At 38.6% G+C, this 26,190-nt stretch overlaps 2 protein-coding genes across 8 annotated transcripts in view; one reads left to right on the plus strand and one right to left on the minus strand.

Annotated features, from left to right (window-relative positions):
- Positions 1-21,613, plus strand: part of LOC103050462 (uncharacterized) — a 32,858-nt gene extending 11,245 nt beyond the window's left edge. For 2 of the 7 annotated variants that reach the window (XM_025167430.2, XM_025167428.2), the window contains exons 6-16: positions 2,431-2,489; positions 2,629-2,664; positions 4,057-4,109; positions 5,805-5,937; positions 11,154-11,350; positions 13,274-13,319; positions 13,426-13,491; positions 19,764-19,823; positions 20,071-20,153; positions 20,640-20,734; positions 21,336-21,613. In XM_025167430.2, coding sequence (XP_025023198.1) covers positions 2,431-2,489; positions 2,629-2,664; positions 4,057-4,109; positions 5,805-5,937; positions 11,154-11,350; positions 13,274-13,319; positions 13,426-13,491; positions 19,764-19,823; positions 20,071-20,153; positions 20,640-20,734; positions 21,336-21,370 — 863 coding nt within the window. In that variant the 3' untranslated portion in view covers positions 21,371-21,613. Of the gene's footprint in view, positions 1-2,430; positions 2,490-2,628; positions 2,665-4,056; positions 4,110-5,804; positions 5,938-11,153; positions 11,351-13,273; positions 13,320-13,425; positions 13,492-19,763; positions 19,824-20,070; positions 20,154-20,639 lie in introns of those variants that run through there. The other 5 variants (XM_088133367.1, XM_088133366.1, XR_015794672.1 and 2 more) reach the window with 4 other exon arrangements.
- A 523-nt stretch (positions 21,614-22,136) lies between these two features.
- Positions 22,137-24,187, minus strand: H3-3B (H3.3 histone B). Its single transcript, XM_015888291.3, has 4 exons — positions 24,029-24,187; positions 23,414-23,555; positions 22,943-23,096; positions 22,137-22,834 (listed from the first exon to the last, which is right to left on the minus strand). Exons 2-4 carry the CDS (start codon positions 23,539-23,541, stop codon positions 22,706-22,708), a joined length of 411 nt encoding a protein of 136 aa, XP_015743777.1. The 5' UTR covers positions 23,542-23,555; positions 24,029-24,187; the 3' UTR covers positions 22,137-22,705.
- Positions 24,188-26,190: the final 2,003 nt, after the last annotated feature.

Below are 26,190 nucleotides of genomic sequence, written 5' to 3' on the forward strand. Positions count from 1 at the left end.
GATACAGCTTTCCCCAACCCAGTGGCCTCCAGATGCCCAGGACAGCAGCAGTGTGGTGTGCAATTTAATTTCATGGCATCATTCCCTAGTAACTTTGGGATACCCTGTTCCCTACCATCTAAATTAAGGAAACACATTTTACTGCCAATAATAGTTTACAGCTATCTTTTGCTGTGAAGTAACTTTACCCTCAGACGTGCAAGGAGGTGCAAATCCCACATTATTCCTCCTCAGCCTTTTATATGGTGATTCAGATATGGTACTTTGGGAGTTGTACATCAGCTATTTTCAAGGCATTTTAGAAAGCAATTGTCTATACATTCCAGTCATCTTGTGAGAGCCCCAGAGTTGCTATTTCTCTGAAAGAGCTGTGGAGGAAGAGTAAAATAAGAGCTTAGCTAAATGATTAGAGGCTTCAAGCTCTGCATAAAATCCCTAGAGATGCTGGTTTAGGGACTGAAGTCCAGTACATCTGGAGAGTAGCTCATTGAGAAATGAACATGAGAAAATAAGTTTAGTACAGATTTGTTGGTTTTGAGAAACCATATGATAAAGTGAATAACCTTGAATTATGAAATGTTCTGCACGAATATGAAGTTGATGATTGCTAAATGTGATAAAACAGCTGTACATCAGGGAACTAAAACATCCATGAGAATAAATGTAATGCTTAGCAAATGGCCCAGCCCTAAGCAATGAGTAGGGCAAGTGATGTTTCTGTGATGTTGCACTGGATTTTTAATGTGTTTGTGGAATTTTTTTTTTCTTTAACTGCTCGTATCATTGGAGGTTTGTTTGTTGAGAACTTGAACGTTCCTATACTTTTGTATGAAAACAATGCCATGTTGTTAACTGGACTCCCAAATGATTTGCAGGGGATGTTAAGTAAAATTGACTGACTCCACAAATTGAATGGACCCGAAACTTAATATATCAAAGACCAAGGAGTTGTGTTTAACAGGGAAGGTGGAGTGAAGAATAAATAGTAAAAAAACAGATCAAACAGAAGAATTTGTATACTTGGCAGAACGTATACTAAAGATTGATAAGCAAATGGAGAAACTTTCAGATGTGTAAATGCTGGTTCAGAGAGGAGGGCAGTATGAGGTATGTTGTGAGAAATGAATGTTTGTTGAAAGAAACAAAAATGTATGTGTATAAGGGCATGTTTCTGCCTAATTTTTATATACAGGTGAGAGTTGGGTACGTTAGGACAAACAGAAATAAACTGAATGCAGTAGGAGAGGGAACTTAAGAACTGTGCGTGGTAAAACAAGAAGGGGGTAGGTCAAGAATGAATAGGTAATGAAAGATTGTGGACTGAGAATACAAAAATAAGTGATTGGTACAAAAAAAAGTATGTTGAGGTGGCTTGGTCATACAGCCAGAATGAATGAGGATCGAATTGCAAGTGAAATATTTGAAGGATTGAGAGAAAAGGAAGAGCAAAAATTGTGATTATAAGGAGTTGAGAAGTTCCTCCAAAAGAGAGGGGTCAGAAATGTAAACAGCAAAGTAAGTGCATGAAATGGTGTATGGATGTGGTGAAAATAAGGATGGAAATGCATATATGGAGAGGAATAGTGAATGGTGCTGATGTAAAATAGACAGGTATATTCCCTTTTCTTATCTCGTGCCTTAATTTCCTTGGCTTAACTATATTTTACTCCTTTCTGCAGTTTGCATGAAGGCACTTATCCTGAAAGTACATAGCATAATGGTTGTGAATACAGTGGTACCTCGGTTCACAAACTTAATTCGTTCCATGATTCTGGTCGCGAACCGAATTGGTCGTGAACTGAATCAAATTTTCCCATAAGGTTCAATGTAAATACGGTTAATCCGTTCTGAACCATATGTATTTTTTTTTAAACCCCAAAAATATGAAACAAAGTACAGTACAGTACAGTATGAAGAGAGAGAACACTAACCTTGCTTGAGGTGACTTCCGGTGTGGAGGACAGGAAGGCGGGTGGGGAGGTGGTTATTGTTTGGAGGGAGAGTCCTCCTCGCCTACAGGAAGCCACAACCACGTGTCACAGCACGGAAAATGGCCGCGGGTCATGTTTGTCACCCGATGCAGAGTTTGCGAACGGAAGCAAAATTTTGCAAACGGTGCTGTTCGTGAACCAGATTGTTCGTGAACAGAAGCATTCGTGAACCAAGGTACCACTGTATATGTTTCCTCCTCCCCCCATAGGTTTTAATCTGCTTGTTTTATGATTTGAGATTAAAGTAAATTTTGCCAGTTTGTAATCCTGCCTGTGTTTGGTGTTTGCTTGAATATTATTTTAGGAAATCTTAATCTCACTGCAACAAAATGCCCATTTGTTGTGCCCTCATCAACATTTCCATGACATTCTGATAAATTACTACAATATTAGTCACTGATCCGATAATGACCTAAAATCTTAATTTTTTCCTTTCCAGAGCCTTTCTTCTCTATGATGTTGGTGGTCACAGAAATGAATTTCTCCTTAGATTTGCAGGTACAGTAATTGATAACTTTGGATCATGTTTCTTTTGTACCCTTCTTATAATGGTTTTGTTGATGTAGTTGCTGTTTTCCAGCCTTTCCTTTTAATCTCTAGTTTTGACTGTCATAGTCTGTTGAATTTCTTTTTGCAGAATTCCAGTTTCTTGGATGAAAGCTGGCAACTTCCGGTAAGAGGTATTTAATTTCTCTTTCTCAGTGCCTCCTGTTATATAATTAATTATATTCTCCCATCCTGATTTATAACTCATAATATTCTGCCATTCTCTTTTTTACCGATCATGCGAGTCTTAAAATTTTCATGACTGGAATGGAAGGCCAAACTGGCATTTCTTCTTTGGGAGTGGAATTTAATTTTTATTCAGTCTTGTATAGAACTGGTGGCAGGGAGATGGAACTCTTCAGAAATCTGCTTCTTGGGCTTGTTTTTTTAATTTGATAATATGCTTTTAATGTGCTTTCTAAGCTTGCATTTAACCTCAGTTAAAAAAAGCCTGTCTATGAAATTTTAGCCTCAAGTTCATACTTCTCTCCATTGACTATGCTTTTGCCAAAATTTTAAGCAGTTGCCTTTTGAGTATTTCAACTGTATCTAAGAGTTTACAGCTCTGACTTCTGCTGGATCATAGAACTAGGCTACCAGTTTGGTAACTGTTTTTAAATTGTATATGTTATAAACATGTTCATGCCTTTTTGTGGAGAGAGAAGATACTATGCTGGTCTTTGACCGAAATAAAGATTTGATTTGATTTGATTTGATTTGATTTGATGACTAAAGTAATTTCATACCATCAAATTGGGCCTTAGGCTGACCCAGTGTGATTCTAAACTGTGCCTGATTTAGTGCAATAAATAAGGATAGGGTCTTCTGGATTTGCATAATTATGACTTCTTACAACTCTTATAGCATGGCTAATGGTGAGAGATGCTGGGAACAACATATAGAGGTGCTATAATTGCAGTTGAGTTTGTTCCCCCTCTTAGCTCGCAAGATCAAGGATAATTTAATTCAAGTTGTGAGGATATCAAAGACTGAATCTGCCTTAGAATCCTACTCTCCCTACAATGAATGGTATTGTTTCACCCTATAACTGCAACTCCTGTTTTTTCCTTTGTGAATAAATTGAGATTTCAAGGCCTCAGGGCCCTTCACAGAGTCCCTTTCAAATGCATATATACATAGAAACATGCCTATGAGAAAATGTCTCCCAGTTCACACAAAGATGGAGGGAGGGAGGGAGGAAGCCGATTCAGAGACTTGTAAGATTCTGTTACTATCACTGTGACAATAAAAGTAGTCCTGACCTATATGACATTGGTTTCTTAGTCTGGTCTACCTTGTAGGGTTGACATCATGCTATTTTATGCAAGGTAAGCTATCTAATGTAGGAATTACCTTGCAAGCCAACATATTATTGCTCACATCCCATTTACTAGAAGGTACATAAGGGTTTAAGTAGAGGTCTTAATGGAAGCAAAATGTCCCATTTTTGTCAATGATTGGTTGGCTTGCTAAAGGAGGATTTCTTCACTGCTGGAAACTGACAAATCCTGCTTTCCAGGTGTGCCAGACTTATGAAACTGTCCCTTGCCGGGAACTGGGAATGGTGCTAAGGTAAGATACTTGGCACTTTCATATATGGCTTTACTGACTCTTTGTATAGCAATCATGTTTAAAATTTAAATCAAACCTGAAAGGCAGCACTAAGATCCAGTCAATAAAACAATTGCTGAATTCAGAGATCATGCTAAGCTATTATTTATTTTAACTATGGTTTATTGAACAAACCACAGTATCTGGGTTCACATACAACACTAAGTCATAATAAACCATGGTTTAGAAATCATAATGGCTCACTAAGCCAAACCAACCCAACTGTTAGGTTTTGGCACACAACACTAACTTAGTTCAATTTTACATTATGTATTCTGCTTGACTTCTGAGATTTCACCAGACATTGCTCACAAGCTGCTGAAAAGGGATATAAAGAAAGCTACTATGGGGTAAAAGTTCCACAAATCATGGAAACTGAGGTTGAAATACTTTCTCAGCTGGATATACTTGGGCCAGGTACTATTATATTGGCTTGGCTGTTATGAGGTTGAAGAAACAAGTTTATATTACTGAGTTCCTTGAAAATCAAGTTAAAATGTATTTTTTTAAAAAGACCAAAGATGCTAAACTGTGCATCCATCAGTAAATTCTGTGTTTTTATATAATTGAAGACTATATTCCCGGTTTCTCTTTCTGTTAAAAGCAACTGCTTATTAATCCACTATGCATTGTTCAGCATTTTGTTCTTGTAATTCATCCATCAGATAGATTAGCCCATTGTAAAGCTTGGACACTGTCTAAGAGAAGAAAGCAATTGAGGAAGGAATTTGAAGGAAAAATATATAATGCAGGAAAGGAGTACTTAAAGTGTTTCCTATGTGTAAATTACCTGCTCCAAATTATACTTCTAGACCCCTCCCCAATGTAATTTCACATGTGGTGTTTTGAACTTAGTGGTGGATGAGCTAAACAGAAAAATTATGGGTAGGAAAAGCACTTTCTTCCACCCTTTTCCTTCTCTGCTCAAAATTAATGGTATTTTTAACAATTTGAAGAATATTCAAAAGGATATATAGGTTTTATATCTTTACAACTGAACATCTTTGAGATACATTAGGCTGAGATATCACAATCAGCCAAGTTGTCCAAGGAACTAGAGTTTTTTACTGGGGCATCCTCAATTAGTTCAGTACACTAATCACACTGGCTTTCCACTTCCACTCCATTTCCTTAAAAAACAAACAAACAAACCCTGATATCAAATCTTCATCAGAAGATTTTCAGTAATATGTAACCAGTTTCAGGGTGTTTTGATCAACTCCCATCATGTCTTACCACTAGCTATGTTGGCTGGGATAGATGGAAGTGTAGTTTAAACCATTCTAAGAAAAAATGTCTCTACAAGATCTGGTTTCTTTGCCATGTGTCCACTGTTGTTGATGTACAGGCATTCGGTCTGGTTTGGATTTTCCCCTCTCTCCAAAATTTTATAGCATGTTTCAGTTTAGCAAAATATCCAGGCTTGGAATAAGGATAAGACTTGTATGTTGCTGGACAACCTGCATCAGTGGCCTCTGTGTGGAACTTCTTTGGCCTCTTCTTCTGGGTGTTTGAATTGCGACAAATCAGTGTATTATTTTCTTAGTGTGTTGCCCCAACCTATTTACTATTTTCCCCTTCCCTTCTTTTGTTTGAGTTTGTGACAATTCAGTTCTTCTGAGAGAGTTCTTTTTTTCTTCTTTTTTTTTATATCAGATATTTAGATGGACGGATTTTCATAATAGATGTGCTTCCAAAGAGCCAGGCAGAGGTGGATGAGGTAGTACTAGTTGGAGATGTCATAGATGAGATAAATGGATCTTCACTGAGGAATGCATGCAATGGACAGGTATGGGAGGGAGTAACATCCTGATCTCTGGAGGTGGAGGAGGGAAAGTTGGTGTGTTATCTGCTACTTTGAGATCCTGAAAAGAAATGGAAGATATGGCTGTGTGGTGTTATTATGGGAACTGTACTGAACAAAAACTCTTGGGTTTGACCTGGAGATCAAGATGAGGAGTCGAGTTGGGAGGGATATAGAAAGATTGGGGAAGAAAATGTCTCCGGCTTTTAAAATCCTTTTCATTTAACATATATGTGATTTCTACTTAGGACTATTATTTATGGTTTCAGAAATGTAAATTTATGATATCAGTGGTTTATTTAAGGACTGAAGAATTAATTTTGGCCCAAGGGCTGAAATGATTTTGACCAGACATGGTGGGAGTTGCATGCCAGCATTGAATGGAGCCTCAGAAAATTTTTTAAAAAGCACCACACTACTAGCATACTTATTACCCCTCCAGAAGATCACCTTCTGTGACAGTCTGTACCTGTGATAGAATGTTCAGGTACAACTTTGATGCATAGAGATCATGACGAAGAATGGGTTGCTTACTTGGAACAGTGATGCTTAGTGTGAGTGCACAGATGACCATTCAATCTATCTTATCTTGCCCAGAACAGATGGTTCATTTCTACTGGTATATTAGACACAGCCTGCTTAGATATAGGAACCAAGACTGTTGGTGGGTTTCTACAGTATGTAAAAAGTAAGGGAAAAAAAGACAGGGCACCTGTCAAAGCCAAAGAACACTTTGGAATAATGGTCCTTACCATCACAAAACATAAAGAATAACAATTAGAATGAAGTGTGGATAAAGAACATGTCATTTCTGAATTTTCTTAAAGGAAGAGAAGATAAAAAGGTTACTTGGTTTTGTCTGAAGTAGCTATTACCCTCAAATGGTTATGTACAATCCTATAAAGTAAAAAATAATAGGATCTCTTAAGGTTTATGGTCACAACTTGTTGCAACCTGTATACTAAAAGCCAACTCATTCTTTGACTATATCTGTATGTAGGCAAAACAGCATCTCCCTATTTAGAAACAAAAGTTGTTATCCTGAAAGGACACTCTAAAACAGGCTGACAAGGGACATACATTGAATGAATCCAGAATGCTGACAGATTGGAGGAAGAAAAGTGGTGGGGAAAGGGAGAGGATGAGAAATGTGAAAGAGCTTCCTGGAAGGTGATAGGAACTGAAGCACTCCGCACTACAATATTTTACTGAAGGATCTGCTACTGACCCACATGTTATATTAGAGAGCCAGTTTGATATAGTGGTGAGGGGGCTGGCCTAGAAACCAGGAGATGTGCGTTCTAGGCTTCCCTTAGGCATGAAAGCCGGCTGGGTGACCTTGGGTCAGTCACTGGGTCTCAGCCCAACCCAGCTCACCAGGTTGTTGTGGGAAAAAATAGGAAGCAGGACTATTACTTGTGTTTGCAGACTTGAGTTATATATCAAAAAGGCAGGATAAAATATAATAACATCAACAATCCCCAATGAGGCACTACCTTGACATGGTTGTGGGGCTTGCATGCTCCAAGGAGGATGAGAGCTATGCCAGAGGTTCAACCATACTGAACAGGTCTCATTAGAGGAGCCAGACGAAGAATTCTCTCCCATAAACAGTATGGTGAGATATAATTTACAGAAACCTACACTGGATCGGTTGTTGCCCAGTCAACAAGGATCGCACTAGGTGTTCTAGTTCCTGGACATCTGGTGACAGGACTCAGGACTGCTGGATGAGCAACCAGGGCCAGCAACTGCAGGACAACTGGAAGAAAAGTTGTTTACCCATTGCAAATATACGAAGACTGGAAACAAAGAAACAAAAAAATAGTGATCTGCTATTACAAATCAAGTCCAATGAGAAGAGGATATCTGAAAAGAATGTACCTGTTCTGGAAAGAACAACATCCAGAATCAGAAATAACAGAACAGAGGCTAGCAGATCAACGTTGATTTATAATACAAAATAAAGTATTTACAGAAGTAGAATTAGAAGAACTGCAAAGGTCTACCCAGGACAAAGAAACCGCAGCCTTGCCAGAAGTAGCTCAGACTGTAGCAAACCAGGGGGAGTCAGCAGTAGAGGAGGCCAGCATAGCTATGGAATTGTTTTCATTCTCAAACCAGGCATCCTCTCTTCTGCCTTCTCCTCAGAAAGAACAAAGCCCTCTAACTAAAAAAAAACAAGAGGAACTGGAACAAAGAATAACTGAGCATCTAGAACAGCACAAAAACAACAGAATAAGGTTGCCTTCATTGAAGTTTGCTACAAAGAAACAGCTAGCACAAGTATTAAAATATACCAGTACTATAATATCAAATATAAGCATCAGTTCACTGCAAGAAACAAACCAACTGATGTACAGCACAGCTGCCGTTATAACTGAATATCTTGGATGCAAAATCAACAAACAAGAATAAAAGCCAAACAGCGCACCAACAAAATGGAAGGTCAGGTTGGAAAATAAGATCAGCATGCTAAGATCAGATGCAAGCAACCTAGAACAGATGAAAGAAAAGAAGCTAAAGAACAAGAAGACCAAAGAATACCTGATCAGCAGATACAAAGCTCAAATTGCACGCAATAGGCAGAATCTCCAATTTCAGTTGAATCAGAAACATTTCTACCAATCCATCAATGGAGAAACTGCAATGAACCACTCAAAGAAGAAACAGTACAGTTCTGGGGCAGCTATGGGACAACCCAAAGAAATACAATAAGAATGCGGCTTGGATAAAGGAGGTGGATAAGAATAAAAAAGAAGCTGAAATGAAAGAACTTGTAATAACAGCAGACATGGTGGATAAAAGGGCAAGGAAGCTCAAAAATTGGTCAGCACCAGGTGAAGATGAACTGCATGGTTTTTGGTAGAAACATCTAATTGGTCTGCACCCACTCATTGCCAAGCAGTTTAACAATATACTGCAAGGAGGTGAAATTGAAGATTGGTTAACATCTGGCAAAACCCACCTGATAATGAAAGATCCAACAAAAGGGGCAGCACTAGGCATCTACATGCTGATTACCTGCTTACCAACAATTTTCAGATTGCTAACTGGTGTTGTAGTTGGTGCAGTCCAACAGCATCTAGTTGAAAACAAGCTCTTTCTACCTGAGCAGAAAGGAAACTGTCCAAACAGCAGAGGAACAAAAGATCAACTCTTAATTGACAAGATGATTTTGGAAAATTTAAAGAGAAGGAAGACCAACTTGAATGTAGCTTGGATTGATTACAAGAAGGCACTCGACTCCCTGCCACAGGATTGGATAATCAAGTACCTAGAAATAACAGGAGTCAGTAGAAACATCAGAAGCTTTGTGCAAAGATCAATGGCACAATGGAAGACGCAGTTGCTGATCAATGGTGATTGGGAGAGATTAATATTAAGAGAAGAATCTTTCGAGGAGACTCACTATCACCACTACTGTTTGTCATTGCATTGATTCCTCTGTCAACAATATTGAACAAGTCAGGCCATGGCTATCAAACATCAAAAACATCTGCCAGGTTATCCTACCTCCTTTACATGAATGATCTGCATGGGAAAAATAGTGAAAACTGAAGGAATCGAGATACCCAATGGAAATAACATCAAAAGTCTGGGTGAAGAAGATCACTACAAATACCTGGGCATCCTTCAAGCTGACAACATCAAGCACATTGAAGTCAAGAAGAAGGTTAGTAGTGAATACATCATGAGAGTGAAGAAATTCTTTAAATCCAAAGTCAGTGGAGGAAATACCATCAAGGCTATTAATACCTGGGCACTTCCAGTCATTGGATATACAGCTGGAATAGTGGACTGGACTCAAGCTGAACTAAAACCCCTGGATAGGAAAACCGGAAAAATAATGATAATGAATCACGCCCTTCATTCGTGCAGTGAAGTTGGCAGATTGTACTTACCAATGAGCATAGGTGGTCGTACAATGTTGCAAGTACACCAGACAGTTGAAGAAGAAAAAAGGGCATTGGAAGAATATTTGAAGAGCAGTGAAGATGCACTGAAGCTAATACACCATGAAGGCTTACTGAATATTGGAGAGACCAAACTGGCCTACAAGACCAAATGAAGAATAGAAAAGAGACATGGCAAGACAAAGTATTGCATGACCAGTACACAAAATACTACAGGCAAAGCAGATAACAAGACCTGGCAATGGCTAAGAGCAGGAAAGTTAAAGAAAGAGACAGAGGGGCTAATTCTGGCTGCACAAGACCAAGCCTTAAGAACAAATGCACACAGATCCAGAATTGAAAAGATAGCAGCAGACGGCAAATGCCGCCTCTGCAAAGTAGCTGAAGAAACAGCGGACCACCTAGCTAGCTGCTACAAGAAGATCGTACAGTCTGACGACAAACAACGGCATGACAAAGTAGCAACAAGGGTGCCTTGGAATATGTGCAAGAAATACCATTTTCCTGCAAGCAAGAACTGGTGGGATTACAAAACAGACAAATAGAAAATGAAGAAGCTAAAGTGCTCTGGGACTTTAAAATTCAAACAGACAAGCACCTGCCACATAACTCCCCAGACTTAAAAATCATTGTTAAGAAAGACAAAAAAGTCTGGATAAGTGGACATTGCAATATCTGGAGACAGCAGAACAGAAGAGAAAGAACAGGAGAAAATCACAAGATACGAAGACCTGCAAATAAAAGTAGAATGTGGCAAAAGAAAGCAAAGATAGTACTAATAGTAACAGGCATCTTGGGTGCAATCCCAAAACATCTGGAGCACCACCTGAACACTATCGGCATTGACAAAATCACCATCAGTCAATTGCAAAAGGCAGCTTTATTTGGAACAGCTTACATCCTGTGATGATACCTTTAATACAACAACATTTGCCTATCCCAGGTCCTTGGGAAGGACTTGATAGGTGGATAAAAATGCCAAATCCAGTCTAAACATCTGGCTGACTGTGCGACCAACAATAATAATGATATGCTAGTGAAGAACATGCTAATGCTTATATGCTCAGTGATAACAACTGAGATACTGTACTGTGGTTTCTAATCACTAGGAAAATAATCAGTAATAAGTTAACAAGCTTCGCTGACATATCCTAGTAGTAATCAGAAAGACCATTTAGACCAGTTTTCCCTGGCTCCAGATTTATTACAAAGATAGGCAATAACTGATCTAATGGGTGATGTTAGGAGTCCCTTGCTGATCATACATTTATCTGTTCATTGCAGGCTGGCACAGTGCTGCAGAAGCTGAAAGGCAAGCCACTAAGCTTTCGCCTAATCAGGTGGAAATGGCATGATGGAGGGATGTACAAGCCATTGTTGCCCTACCTAAAAGTTCTCAGAGAAAAAATCCCCAGCTTCCAACTCCAACATGAGCACAGACCTAAAGAAGAGAATGAGGAGCGAAGTTTGCAAGGAGGCAGGTAGTGGCTGCTAGGGACAATTAATGGAAACAAAAGAGTGGCAGATTTTCACTGGTCCTACCTCATCACCACTGGTTGGGTGCATAGGTCATTCCCCAGAGGGAGCAAATCTAGCCCATTAATCCTTCAGCTGTTTCAGTTTGCAATCTCTAGCCTGAGAGGCAGTCCTAGGAGGGAGTCAGCCTCTTTCAAATGCCAGACAAAGGTTGGGGGATACATGCATTGGCATATATCTCCTGAAACAGAAGATCAACAGTTCTCACAAACCTCATTTCTAGTGGCTACAGAAAAGACAGAATTAGAGGTTGCCTGCAGTGAGTCAGCAGCAGATTGTAGATGGCACTAGGACAGTGCCGTAGGGGTCTCCAGGTTTAGAAGTAGGTTTTCCCGATGGGTGGTATGACTCATAGTTTGGCCAGTTGTTACAATAAATGCAGTAGATTTGGAGTAAAGGTGGAAAACAACCTTTAAGTGAGGTGGGCCACTTATAGTCAGGGTCTGATTTCTTTGCACTCTCATTTGTTATAGGCAGAACAAAGTAACGCGTTGTGGCGTTTGTAAGAGAACATACACAATTTCTTTGAGTGCAGAAAGAGAATCATGCATAATAATACACGTATTGGTCTCTTTGGCAACTGTACCAAGTGGGTGAGAAGTAACAGGGAACTCACAGAAACATTAGTGAACATTGGAGAAGAGCATTGCCACAATGATCAAACCAGCTTAGGAAATTCTATCTCTATTGTGTAAAACATTTTTTCCAGCCTGTTCTCATACAAGCTGCTTCCTTAGCACCCACAAGGCATTATGGAGATTCTCCTCCTCCTCCCCTCCTGGAAATACAAGATTCAGTGGAAAGGTAGTATTTTGCATTCTGGAATGTGAATGGCACATGCATGTGTAAATGGCTTATTCTCTACATAATACTGGATATCCCAGACTGGAAATAGATCAACTTCTTCTTCCATTCACCATTTGCATGTATTATTATAGAGAAAACTAATAATGCAAATTTGCATTTCTCAGTCATATGCGTAGCACACCATCTATGTTTTACTCAGCTACCTAGTATAAGTTTGCTCGTGATGATATAGCCCAGTTCTCTGGAAGTGTTGGGGATGCAGTTGTGAATCCTGGGATTTGCAGTTGGAATGCTAGACAAGAGCAGTATTTCTCTCACTGGCAGTATGCAAAACTAATTTAGGTGGAACACGTCTCCCTTCCTGAAATAGGGAAGGAGCCCATGAAAGCTAAGGAGGAGAGCAGAGCTGCCCATGTAGCTGCATGCATTGAGGCAAAAGACGAGATAATCTCAGCAGATCATTTCCTGGAGTTCAGAGGTTTGGGCTTAGAATTTAAAATAAATTCTTTGAACGACTTTGAACGACTTAATGTTCTCTTTCTCTCATTATTTGAATGTCTGTCTATGGTTTGGGCTTGGGAAAAGACTGCTCCCATAATAGCAGACACCATTCAATTTTTAATCATTTTTAGTAGTTATTATCAACTGCATTATTGCTGCTGTTGTTATTTAATAGTTATTATCAACTGTATTATTGCCATGTATATACTTTACCTTATATTGATTAGTATATACTAATATACTAATCAATATAACAGAATCCCTGTAAACATGTATACAGTATGCCCTTCTCAGAAAAACTGGACTTTTGGTTTCTGTCGTGGTGGGACTAAGACCGTTTGATTGCATGATTAGTGGGAAATGATAGAAAAGAGTGAGAACTGATTGAGAGGCTGGGGAAACAAGTATAGCTCTTCAGAATCATTCAGTCACAAACTTCTGTGAAGGCAAAGAACTTCAGTTTGCTTTTGGAACTTTCTCAGATACTGCATCTTGATATGAAAATGAAGAAGCTATATACAGATTTCTTGAACTAATTGTTTCATCCCATTTCTCTGTAGGCTCTTGTACAATCTACGGTACTTAGGCCAGGCCAATGTAGGAAAGGTGAGACTATGTTTCTAAAGAGAAAAGAGGGTTGCTCAGTTTTTAATATTACTTTTAGGTCTGAATTTTTCCTACATCTTTCTGATTCTCTTGGTTTCTTTTCCAGTATGGAGGCAAAGAGGTATTAGACCTAGGCATACCTATGGTGTTAGATAAACATTTACCACAACAGGTAAGATTCTTGCTGAGAATGTGGAATGTGTATCAAACTACTTTCTTTTTCTCTTAAATCTTTATTTTAAGTTATGCTTTTTAAATAAAGACGCAGATTGAAGGTTGACCACTACAGTCCATGAAGATAGTGATGTTGATGATTTAATTAATAAAGTCAATAGGAATTTGGATTATAGGGCTGTTTGAAATGAGAAAACATCATAGGTGATAAGTCTTACTTTTTAGGTAAACAGTGTACTGTGTAACAGATTCTGTAAAGAAAGATGCCTCCCTTCAGGTCTCTGGGTTAAAGGCAGAACAAGGCTGAACTTTTGTTTTTAGTAGGAAATGCTTTGAAAAATGTCATTAAATCATGTATTTTTTATTTTTTTATTCATCAAATTTATACACCGCCCATCTCACTATACAAGTGACTCTAGGCGGCTTACACATAAAAAATGATAAAAACAATAAAAAATATTTACAAATACACACATACACACACACCTACTGTACATACATGTATGAGAAGTAAATCATGTATCAGAATTTTCTATATTAGAAGTAGTAGAAGTCCACTCTTTATGGGACAGATGTAGACAAATACCGGTTTTGGAACACATTTACAGACTGAACACCTCAATGCACGTTTTTCTTTCATTTAGAAGTATTTCATTAAGGCATGAAAATAGGGAAGCTGATAGGGAAGCTGGTCCTACTGAGGCTCAGTTATGGATTTTATTCTGTTGCATGATGGTGAATTCAGCCCAATATGTTTAGCTACTCATCCTTATGCAGGCGAATTTCTCCTTGGTCATCCATACCTTTCAGATTGATTCCAAACTTCTTCATCTTCTGGAACAGATTTGTTAGAGTAAAGGGGAATCTATTTTTTCAATTGTTTCTATTCTATGGATAGATAGATGGCAAAAGCCCATCATTTTCTCCCATATATCCTTAAAAAGAATGAATGTTATAGTGGGTTAAGGTGACCCCCATACTTCATCCATTCTTGCCAGGCCTTCAGATTATATATATTCACATTAAGTATGTCAAATCATCATAACAATCATAAAATGATTGTTGCATACAATGACCAGTAATTGAATATGTTCATGTTAAGGTACTATAATAATGCCCATGAATAAAGACTGAATCTGTTAAACAGACACAGGATAAATGCATCCTGCTTCCAATGAGTGGAGGTGATGAAGCTCTCAGAAAAATGGGAAGGGGAATTTATTCAAATAATCACTCCAACTCTTTTTACAGTTACTCCTAAACTGTCTGAAAGTGATTTTGTGTTTTATTATGTGGATGAGTGTTGGCATTTAAATAAGGGCAGAGCTGAGATGTTGAAGGTATCACTAGCTTAGTGAACACGTATAAAGCTTCAGTCTATTCTGTCTATACAATTTGGCTATAGCCTATTTTTCTAAATGCCTGATCCTATCAGCAAATAAGCACTTGAAATAACTAAAACCACCATGGTCCAGTGCACTCTCACAATCCATGGGCAGTGTGCTAAGAACTAGATTGGTCTTTCTTAAACTAAGTTTCCTAGGGCACCAGTGTTCTGCAACCACCTTCAGAGGTATTGAAGTTCTGTTTTTTCCTCAACTCTAAGATTTCCTTTATCAAATCTCATATCTACAGTAGGCTTATACATTCAGTTAAAATGTATAATTGATGCTTTAAATAAAAGTAAAAGTAAGAAATATTAGAGGTGTTCATGAAATGGAAAATGTGTTCTGTTTCATGCATGGAACATACTGTGCCTGGGAAATTCAGCCAGACCATTCTAGGAGAATTATGGTTCAACCAATTCAAAACCTGGAAGATTTTGGTTGTCCCTGATTTCTGGCAAGAAAAAAAAATCCTGGGAAAAAAAGTCTTTATAATTTTTATTAAGAATTTTATAATAATAGTAAAATTGAATACAAACTAAATTTAAAGAAAGAAAAGAGAATAGAGAGAAGGAAAAAGGAAAAAAAGAGAAGAAAAAGTAAGAATATAATAAAGAGAAAAATATATAAAGAAGTGACTTCCAACCTTCATGACAATAAGTATAAAGAAATTTAGTAACTCTTCACCCTCTTTAAAACTACAAACATTTATCTGTTCATCCTATATCCCATCTCTTATCTATAAACAAATCCATAAAGCATCACCTGAGGGACCGTCTCACCCCCACTGTATCTACCCATCCCACCTGGTCAGGCAGGGAGGGTATGCTACAGACCCCGTCGATGAAAGAATGTCGACTGGCGGGGTCCAGAAAGAGAGCCTTCTCTGCCATGGCCCCCGCCCTATGGAATACTCTTCCCCCAGAGGTGAGACAGGTCCCAACTCTCTTGTCCTTCCGGAAACAGTCAAGACCTGGCTCTGCCAACTGGCATGGGGCAAAAAAGGGCAACCAACCCTGGGGGTGGCTGGCACCTTGAGGATGCTCCCATATGTTAACATCTTACTGATCATCAACATCTTGGAAGATATTATTATTTGCGTATGTGTCTGGTTTTATTCTATTTTTATTGTATTTTATATTGTTTTTATTGTATTTAATTAATATTTATTGTTGTTTTATTGTGAACCGCCCAGAGTCACTTTTTTGTGTGATGGACAGTATCTAAATTTGAAATATAAATAAAATAAATAAATCATCTTTTCAGTCCTGGTGTCAGCAGAAAGTCCATGAAGGGTAGCCAGAATAACAACATACAGTGGAACCTCGGGTTATGAATGCTTCTGTTAACGAACTTTTTGGGTTACGACCAGCTCTGGCTGCAAAATTTTGCTTTGGTTTGCGAACTCCACCTCGGGGTACGAACAGGATACGCGGCCATTTTTCCGCCCCTGACACGTGGTCTGCGGCCATTTTCCGCCCCTGGCACGTGGTCTGCGGCCATTTTCCGCCCCTGGCACATGGTCTGCGGCCATTTTTCTGCCCCTGACACGTGGTCCGCGGCCATTTTCCACCCCTGACACGTGGTTGTAGGGAGGGGGATTCTCCCTCCAAGCAATAGCCGCCTTCCTGTCCTCCACGCCAGAACGGATTAACGGTAATTACATTGAACCTTATGGGGAAATTTCCTTCGGGTTGCGACCAATTCGGGTTGCGACCAAAGTCACGGAACGAATTAAGTTCGTAAACCGAGGTTCCACTGTATTTTATTTTAACCTCGATCAAATAAACCAACTTTGTATTCCTTTCTTTTACTTCTAACAGTCTTAATCTTTAGTTCGTTCAAATATTGTCGTAGGATTTTACTTCTCTTCATTTCTTCTTTGTCCCATCACACAGAGTTATTCAATGCTTTAACAAACCTCTTTTGTAAATCCAGTAGGAACCAATTATCCAGGTCACTCTCTTGGTTTGTCATTTGTATTTTCCTTTTAAATGTTAAAACCTCAGCCAATTTCTTTTGTAGATCTAGTGAAACATCCTTTTCTAAACCATTCTCTTGGCTTGTCAGCTGTAAATCCACTTTTGATACCATCTCTATCTTGTCACATAACATTTGTTCTACATCTGATATTTCTTCAATAAGATTTTGGACATAGTCTATCTGTAGAAGCAATCATCATTACTGACATTGTTGATATTGTGGCCATGTGATGGAATGGAATTATGAAGGCCAAGCTCAGGGAGACAAACATTTTCTTAGTTCGCCAGAACCACGTGGGAGGAACAAGAGGATGAGACTGGCACCTCCCTGAGGAATTCACACTGTTGTGGCTGGAGGACTTTGGGAACTGGGGTTTTAGTCTGGGAAGATTCTTGCTAAAGGTTGTAGCTAATAAACATAGCTGGACTGAATTGGCATTGTCTCTTGGAGTTCCTTGGGCTAGGCCTGACAGGCTACTATTTTCTGATTCCATTCTTCAAAAGTCTCCTTCAATATTTTTATTGTCGTAACTTTTTGCACCATCTTGCAGGCCTGTATATCTTTTCTCTACCTAAAATCTTTAGTCCCCTCTAGTGTCCAGTTTTTGAAATCATTAAATTCTTTATGTAATGTCTTGTAAAAGCCAAAACAGGATCTATTTTCCACGAGAAGCTGTTTGTACTTTATACTTAATTCCAAAATCTTATTGTAAAAATTTCAACATTCCAATTTTATCTGGACCCTTAGTCTGTTTATAACTTTCTAGGATCAAAATCTTACTTAGCTTTTTGCTGTTTATTTCAGATTCTTTAAATTTTTAAGCTTATGAATAAAATTTTCTTTCATTCAGGATTAAAGGCAGACTTACCCAGCATTTTCAGACTTGTCATTCTGAAGGTCTCTAATAACTTAGAAGTACTTAATGGGCAATTTCCAAAAGTGAAGTTTCCAAATTTAGCATCCTTTAAAAGTCTCTGCTGCGGTTGCAAGCAAGGTGGCTAGTCCCGTTGTCGTCTGGCACTCAAACCCACAGGAGACTGCTGTCCTGCTCTCTCCTTGCGGGGAGCAGCTGTCCAAAGTGCATGCGTGCAATCTCCTGTCCTCTCTTTATCCGGAGAAGTTCCAAGAAACCTCACTACTTCCTTGGTCTTTGCCACGGTTGTCAGCTCCGCTTTCACAGAGCTGTCTTCAGTTTACCGTACCTCCCCCAGAAGTCCAAGAAAAAAGTCTTATGGGACGAATAGGACAAGGCTGGTGCACCTCCCCTCCTCTCCTGCAAAGTTGTGCATCAGCTCATCTGCCAGTCTTTCCAGCTCCTTCCTTCCCTTTATATCCATGTAGCTTCTGCCATACTTGCACCCAAATGCAGCATGCTCTACCTGCCCCTCTCTCCATCTTCTCCTAAGCCTTCTCTACCATGCATTTCACCCCTCTCCCTGACCTTCATTCCCATTGGACCCTGCCATCTGGCAACCCACCTCGCTCCATAACCTTCCCTGCACTGTACCTCCCCTTCCCTGTCTCATTCTTGAAAACCTTTTCCAGGATGTGCATGCACCAAGTGCCTGGACAAAACATCTGTGCTTTTAATCTGGGCGCAGACCGCTCAGTCCTGGCTAGTTTATGGCAGAACGGTACATGCATGGAATGTTTTGCATATCCCTAATTAAAACCATGTTTTATTTCAATATTTCTTTCTCCCTCTTTTTTAAAACAAAACAAAAAAAATCCATGGTGTTGAAAAGTTTAAGACACACAGATCTAGGTCACTCTGGCAATGCCACAGTAAGCTGTAGTTATTCCCGTACTAGCAAAATCCATCAAAATCAAATGTAATGCTACAGCATACAATTTAGATGGTTCATTCTAAATCAGTTTAAGATTACTCAAATGGATGTCATCTTGAAGATTTTTCAGCTGTCAGAGGCAGCTGCAGAACTCTAATAAATAGAATGTGCTTTATATCATCCCAGCCAGTGTTTACCAATGGTGGAAATGGTAATCCAAAACATCTGAAGGAAGATGCTTAATTGCCTGTTCCTGGTTTAGTTGTAATTTATGTGATGGGTGAGTGCTGGCAGCCAGTGTAAAATGGACTGGCTCATTCATCTTGTCTCTTCCAAGTATTGTAGCTATGGCAATGCAAGTTGTTCAGCTGCTGCTATACCTGTGCAGTTTTTAAAGATCTGGATACCAAGTCAACACAAAATATTTAATTCTTGCTCTGCCATCTTAAGAGATATGGCAGAAATGTGATCTTATTAATAATTGGACGGGGCAATCATGTTTTTAGTTCACTCTCAACCCCTTTGCCCAGTGCCAGCTGCCCATTACCACCACTGAGCTCACCTAAAGAGACTTTTCCAGTCTAAGCATTTAAGTGTTGCTCTTGTTTCTCTGAAATACTCATAAAACAACAGGTCTCTCAGGTGTAAACAGGATGAGACTGTATCTCATTTTGTTTCAGTATAGTTTTATCTAATCCAGATAAAGGCCTAATGGCAAAATTTTGTACTAGGTAAAGTTAAGTCAATAGGTCGAAGTTCATCACTTTCTTTGGCTAAGGTTACTGTGGTTGAATATGTAATAATTGAAACTGTTACATATTACATATAGATAGAACGTTCTGTTTAAAGTCATGCTGTTACATTAGTGCAAATTTGAAAGGGTTGGTTTTTACTATTTTTTCAGAGATTTGCTGAAATGATTGCATTAGCTCTTTAAGTGATAATTACACTGAAATGTAAAGAGATTCAGTTGAAGCTATGTCACTATAATAATGTCTGGATGGAAGGAAAAAAACAGGGAAATTGGAAACAGTAGGTCAGATTTTAAGTTTCTATTAGGGGCACTTTGTCACTTATTAATAGCAATATTAACAATTGTAATATTATTTCCTCAGGACATTTTATTTGATATCAAAGAAACTGAAGTAATTCTTCAACAGAAAACTGCTTCGAAGGTTAGAATGCTTGTTTGCTGATTGTGCTCAATCATGCCTTCTCAGTAATTTATTGCCTTTACATTTTATAATGTGGCAGAACATACTTAAAATAAACACTGAAAATGTTTATAAGAATTAGGGTTTTTAAAAAAAAATAGTAGATCTAAACTCACTAATTTTGTCATGATTGACATTTAATAAAAAATGTAATTCCAAAAAATTAGCTTTGACTAATGCCTTAATTGAGAATTGTTGCCATTTTCAGGTTCTTTTCCGTTACTCTTATACAGACATTTCCTGTGTGGGACGCCGTCTGGATAGCAACAATCTCTTTGCTTTCTGTAGCATGTAAGTTTTATTTTGAAAAACCAGGCACACATGGTGACATTGTAGGACTATATTTACCAGTCCCATTAATCATATATAGTAGTAGTAGATTTCTTAGTGTGGGGGTGTATCCATCACTTAAAAATATTCAAATGCTTGTGTGTCCTTTGCTAATATAGGAATCTTAAGGAAATTACTTATTGGACTTTATGAATCATGCTGATTACCTGTTACATATTCTACCAAAAATCTTCTCTTAGTGATTAAAGGTTCCTTTCCACATAGAATGGTATCTTCTAGAATACATTGGATTGTTGATAAACTAGCTCACACCCAAGATTAATTAGGCTATCTGCATGAAAGCACTGTGAGGAGTACTTCATTTTATTGGCAGCCTACTAAGGTTTGTCACCTAGACTCATTAGAGGACATGCTATATTTAGGGGCAATTAGAATATGGTGTCTTAAATGTATTGGGTATCTAAAGTTACCATCTTTACTTTATAGAGCTTCACCTGACTCTCCAGAAAATAGCACTTTTGACTGCCTAGTGTTTGAATCAAATTCTGAAAAGGAAAGTGAGGAGATCATAAAAAGAATTGGTAAGGATATATGCTTTGGAATGTTTCAGTGGTAAGTAGTAAGGTTTTCTGTATTACTCTATACCTCAGAGTTTTACCTTTTCTGTAACTTCCCTCCATTTAGGCATTCTCCAGAATACATGGGTTGGGGTAGGCTGAGTCCTATTGCACTAATGAAACTCTTTTAAGGCAATCTAAAGTTATATGCAAATATATACAGGATAAAGCTCATAGTTCTTTGATATAATTATCACTTTGGCTAGGCTTTCTAACAAATCTATTTTTACATTTCAGATTCCTCAATAAAGGCTTGATGGCTAACTATGAAATAAATAAAAAAAATAGACCAAGGCAATTAGTAATATAACGTAGTCCTATAGTATTTGATGTCTAAAGATTTCAAAACTTGGATTGATTTGAGTTTCATTAATCAAATCTAAAATTTGGACTAAACATTCCTAGATGAACTAAAATCCAGAATGTCCCTCAGACAGATATGGCTCTTAAACAGTGCTAGCAGTTATGCATCTAGCATGAAGGTTTTTATGAATACAGCAGTAAGCAATCTGTGATGTGTCAGAAAAAAAATTTCAGGTATGACAAACTGTGTTTGTTTCTTTAGCTGCTGGATTTAAGCACACAGAATGGTTTGTCTGACAGATGTGATGCTCTGCCGCTGGGCTTCTACCTACTTTTGGAGCCTCATTGGCCTGCAAAAGTCTAATTTCAATCAGTGATATCTTGATGGGTCAACTCTTGGATTATGGAGTCGCTTGGTACAGATTGAAATTCTGTCCAGATACAATTGTTTCACATAAATCATAACTGAAGACTCAACTTTTTCACAATGTTTACATTGACACTTTTAAAAATGGAATAAAATTAAGCTGAAGCCATAAATTGTTTGCACAAGCTAATATCTACACTAAAAACAAGACCAGCTCGGTGGAACAAGGCAAACAGCTGAGAACAGCAGTTTCTCAGCATGCTACTTTGTAATTTTGATTAAATTCAAAAGACTCACTATGGTTTACCTAACAGGTAAGGCAGAATCCTAAAAACAATTCGTAAACTTAGACCCTCAAAGAATAGGTTGAAGTATCTGGAACAGGTTATTTTTTAAGAGGCAGCACAGAAAGCTAGACTGCTGTTATCTAGTTTCATTTGCATGAGTCACCTAATTAGTCTAGAAACAAGGCTGAAATAATTTTGTAAGCTAGGAAATGGAGTAGCATTTCCTAGTTGCCTAAATTACTCTGCAAGCATAAGGAGTCAAATCAGGAAGACTATTCACCTACTTATGTTATATAATTGCTGCAAATCATTACTGCAATTGGGGATAAGTACAAAGCACAAACATGCTTCAACTTGATTTAAGCATAAACCCAGTGCTACTTTTCCCACAACAATGACAGGACTCATGTGAATGTAAAACATTTAATTTAAAAATGTTGACACTACAATATATAAAATAGCTATTATAAATGCACATAGTGTATTCTATAGCTGCCAGGTTTACGTTTTTAGGAAACTGTAAGTTACACTGTGGTTAAGACTTGTACTTTACCCTTCTGAAAGTCCACATTCTGTCACAGTGATGTATGGTCAGACTTAACAGCCCCAATTGTTAAACACTTGAATCAAGTTATAACCAGTTTTATTGCAAAAGGACCCTGTACACATTTATATCAATTCTAGTACCTTACAATTTTAGCTACCCAACAAGTCATTAACATACAGAAACATGCATGAAAAGCAAGAAAGATCACCCATCCCTTCTGCATATTAGCAACTTGTCACTGTTGAGCGACAGGGCTCACATCACTGAGTTTTGTGTGAACAGTCACTGTTAGCATTCATCCTGAGTGAAAGATGGAATGACTTAAGTACAAATGTAACATATTATAAACAATTTCATACAAAAAAAGTCACAAATTGAAACCAAAGTATTTTACAGAATTTACTACAAAACACCATAAAAACTGCTTTCTTCTAAGCCCTCTCCCCCCGTATCCTACGAGCCAACTGGATGTCTTTGGGCATAATGGTAACTCTCTTGGCATGGATGGCGCACAGGTTTGTGTCTTCAAAGAGACCCACCAGATAGGCTTCACTAGCCTCCTACATCAAAGATAAAAGACAAGACATTGGTTAGACACTATTAATCTACAGGGACATGTTATTCCTTTCCCCACATATAAGAACAGTAGCTCTTGAATAGGTTCATACCTGCAGCGCACCAATGGCTGCACTCTGGAACCTTAAGTCTGTCTTGAAGTCCTGGGCAATCTCCCTTACCAGCCTCTGAAATGGAAGCTTGCGAATCAAAAGTTCTGTTGACTTTTGGTAACGGCGAATCTCACGCAGTGCCACAGTACCAGGTCTGAAGATGAAAGAAAAAGGAATATGGCAATGTTTATAGAACATAAGAATTTCTGGAAATTTCTAAATATGAGTCTTCTTCCAAAATAGTTTCAAAGAAGTGAAAATATATTATAGAATCTAGATAAGGTTGACAGGGCTCTTACAAGAGCTCTCCTAGACATTTATTATAGTTTAAACTACTGACACAAAAATCATAGTAACATAGGCTAATTTTGTTACAACATACGCCCCTCCCTTCTAATCCTTTTATTTCCACAGATCAGCTTGGCTGTTGTCCTAAAATACACATTCCAGGGTTTTGTTTTGTCTTATTACCTGTAGCGATGAGGTTTCTTGACTCCACCAGTAGAGGGGGCGCTTTTTCTAGCAGCTTTGGTAGCCAGCTGTTTACGTGGAGCTTTGCCACCAGTGGATTTACGGGCAGTCTGCTTGGTACGGGCCATTTTTCTTTACTCTTCTGAAAGAAAAAATAGAAGCGATGGACGAGAGGGCATCTTCCTCAAGATTCCCGAGCGTCGATCCGGACTAAGAAGGTTTTCTGACACTTCAAGCTCCATCTATTTGTACTCGGCTCCCTCCCGACGGAAACGCTTTGGAGGGAGGCGAACGGCAGCGGCAGATGTCGGGACTGCCCTCCATGCGGGCACGCAGCCAAGGAGGGACAGCCCGCGCGGCGCAGGGCCAGGAACTGCCCTCTCGCTTGCCCACGCGCGACGCTAGAGAGGAAACCCGACTTCTCGCTCCCCGCTGTTCTCAGCAGGGTAACTGCCAAGGACGTAAGGCTGCGGCCCTCCCTTAGCGACGGACCCGGAACAAAGCGGCCTTCCCGATCTTCCTCCACCCATTTGTCACAAAACGCTCCCCCGAAAGCGCGAGAAGTCTCTTTTCCCCAGCCTCATTGTACTCCGCTCTCTCCCAGCCGAAACTCACCTCTTTCAGGAACAAATCCTTTAAAAAAAACACTTCCGCTGTAATTACACGATTAATACGTCCTACACTTCTTTCGGGGAAACCGTAACTGTCCCCTCCCTCTGCTGGGATGCTGTATTTATAGAGGGAGGGAACCTAAAACGTCATGACATCACAATACAGATACGCGGCGCGCGGAGCTATTGGCATCTACTTTCGCCGGCGTCATGACGTTAACTGATACAAAGGCAGTTTCCCCGCATCCTACATACGATTGGATGAAAGCTCGAAACCCGATTGGTTGTTAAAGTTGCACGATGATTGGTCACCATGGGCTGGAGCAAACCAATTACAATTGCAGTGAAGCTGGTGATTCTGATTGGACGATAGAAAACATAGTTTGGATCCTACTTTTTGTTGCAAAGCTCTACAATGGAAAGTCAATGGGAAAGAAAAGCAGCCCGTTCTGAGTGTCCTGGACTCAATGGGGAGGGCAAATTAGAGAACACGCAGCCTGGCAAATACGAAGGGAATGGGAAATGGTAGCAGAGGTAGGAAGACGTAGCTGTCTGTACCTGACGTTTATTTCCTCTCTATATCGAATTTTATTTTTCAATGTTTCCTTAATATCTTATTTATAAATAAGGAACATTTATAAAGTTGTTATAAGTAGTACACAAACCACAACTTTTAACTTCATTTGTCTGGTACTTTAACATAATAGCAACTAAAATATACCAAGGTTTCTTAATTGATTTTTCATCATCAAAGAAACAAAATACAGAATTGATGTATATGATACAAATATTTTATTAGAAAAACTAACAGGCCATTATCTAGCTTTCATGATCAAATACCATGTGTAATGGCATGCTGCACATCAGGAACTGGGTAAAAATTAATTATGTATGTTACATCTGTTAAAGTTAGGTAACAAAGCAGAAAACAAACTACTAGTATGCCTGTCAATGAATTCACAATCTTTATTTGCTTTGCATTTTTGCTAAACAGGACACCTCTCAACAAAACAAATATATTTTTAATGCACAATTAATCAGACTTTTTTAAAAAATAGGTACTGTTCTACAGTCAGATTTTGAAGCTAGAAAAATGGGTGTAATCAAGAATCCTATTTCCATTCAAACACATAATTTTAAATATACTGCCAATAGTTATACTGTCAATTTACAAAAGTACTAGATATGGAATAAAGCAATGCCAACCATAGTTATATTTTTAAGTGCAGATAAATGTAATTAAAAGCAATTCATTTTAAGCAACATACATTGTTATAGAATAGGGATAGGCAACCTGTGGTTGCTCTTACAAATTAACTATTCTTTATTTAAAGGACCATTTTAATTTTTCCTTTTGCCCTGATAAACCTGTTTGGTCAATCAGTGTATTATAAGGCAAAGTGAAGATGCAGGTATATATAATGAATGTGAGTTCTCTACCCCATCTAATCAAATTTTTAAAACCCTTGCTATTTCGGCAGTGTTCTTCAGTTAAATGTGACTATTCAGCAACAGGTAGATTAAATACTGGAGCATCTGTGCAATGTTTGTGAGAAAGGGATGGGGGTTTCCACCATACCAATTTATAACAATAATAAAATTCTTACTGAGGTAAAACCATGTTCTATCCACCCAAACCATGATCCTATGCTTATAGATCCCAGCATCAACAAAAGAGGGTCACATCCCTGCTCCATTCATCCTTCACCACTAATCTTTCAGTACAATAGAAAGTAGTTTGCTTTTTTTAAAATAATGGGATAATCATCATGGAGAAGAGAATCAGTTTGTGATGTCCCATATTGGCTCCAAATAATTATACATGTCCTTCTGCTATTTCACCTAGTATCTTGGTAGCTGTTGTGACCTTGTACTTTGGTTGTTCCACAAATATAGTAAATAAGAAGCTAACAGTGAGGGGTACTAGTGGTGGTGATGGTGGTTCTATTCTATCTACAGGACCAGGAAGTATAGTTTCACCAGCTTTGCCTGGTGTGCCAGTTGTGGTCATATCTACGATGAAAGGACCTGAAATAGTAACTCATGCCCTCATCACCATGAGGATAGACTAGTACAATATGCTGTGCCTGGGGCTATCTTTGAAACACGGAATTGGTGCAAAATGCAGCTGCCTCCATACTAGCAGTTAAGAGCTGTTTCAACCAT

Source organism: Python bivittatus, unplaced genomic scaffold (assembly GCF_059951505.1).
Source record: "Python bivittatus isolate LINGU-HERP-01145 unplaced genomic scaffold, Pbiv_v1 ctg000080_np1212, whole genome shotgun sequence".
Classification (NCBI taxonomy): domain Eukaryota; kingdom Metazoa; phylum Chordata; class Lepidosauria; order Squamata; family Pythonidae; genus Python; species Python bivittatus.

What these genes read in the sequence shown, in the direction of transcription:
- H3-3B (XM_015888291.3), bottom strand. Translation starts at nt 23,541, where the DNA reads ATGGCCCGTACCAAGCAGACTGCCCGTAAATCCACTGGTGGCAAAGCT. An exon ending in AAGAAACCTCATCGCTACAG is followed by an intron (nt 23,097 to 23,413) that starts GTAATAAGACAA and finishes TTTCATCTTCAG; the next exon opens with ACCTGGTACTGTGGCACTGC. An exon ending in CAGCCATTGGTGCGCTGCAG is followed by an intron (nt 22,835 to 22,942) that starts GTATGAACCTAT and finishes TCTTTGATGTAG; the next exon opens with GAGGCTAGTGAAGCCTATCT.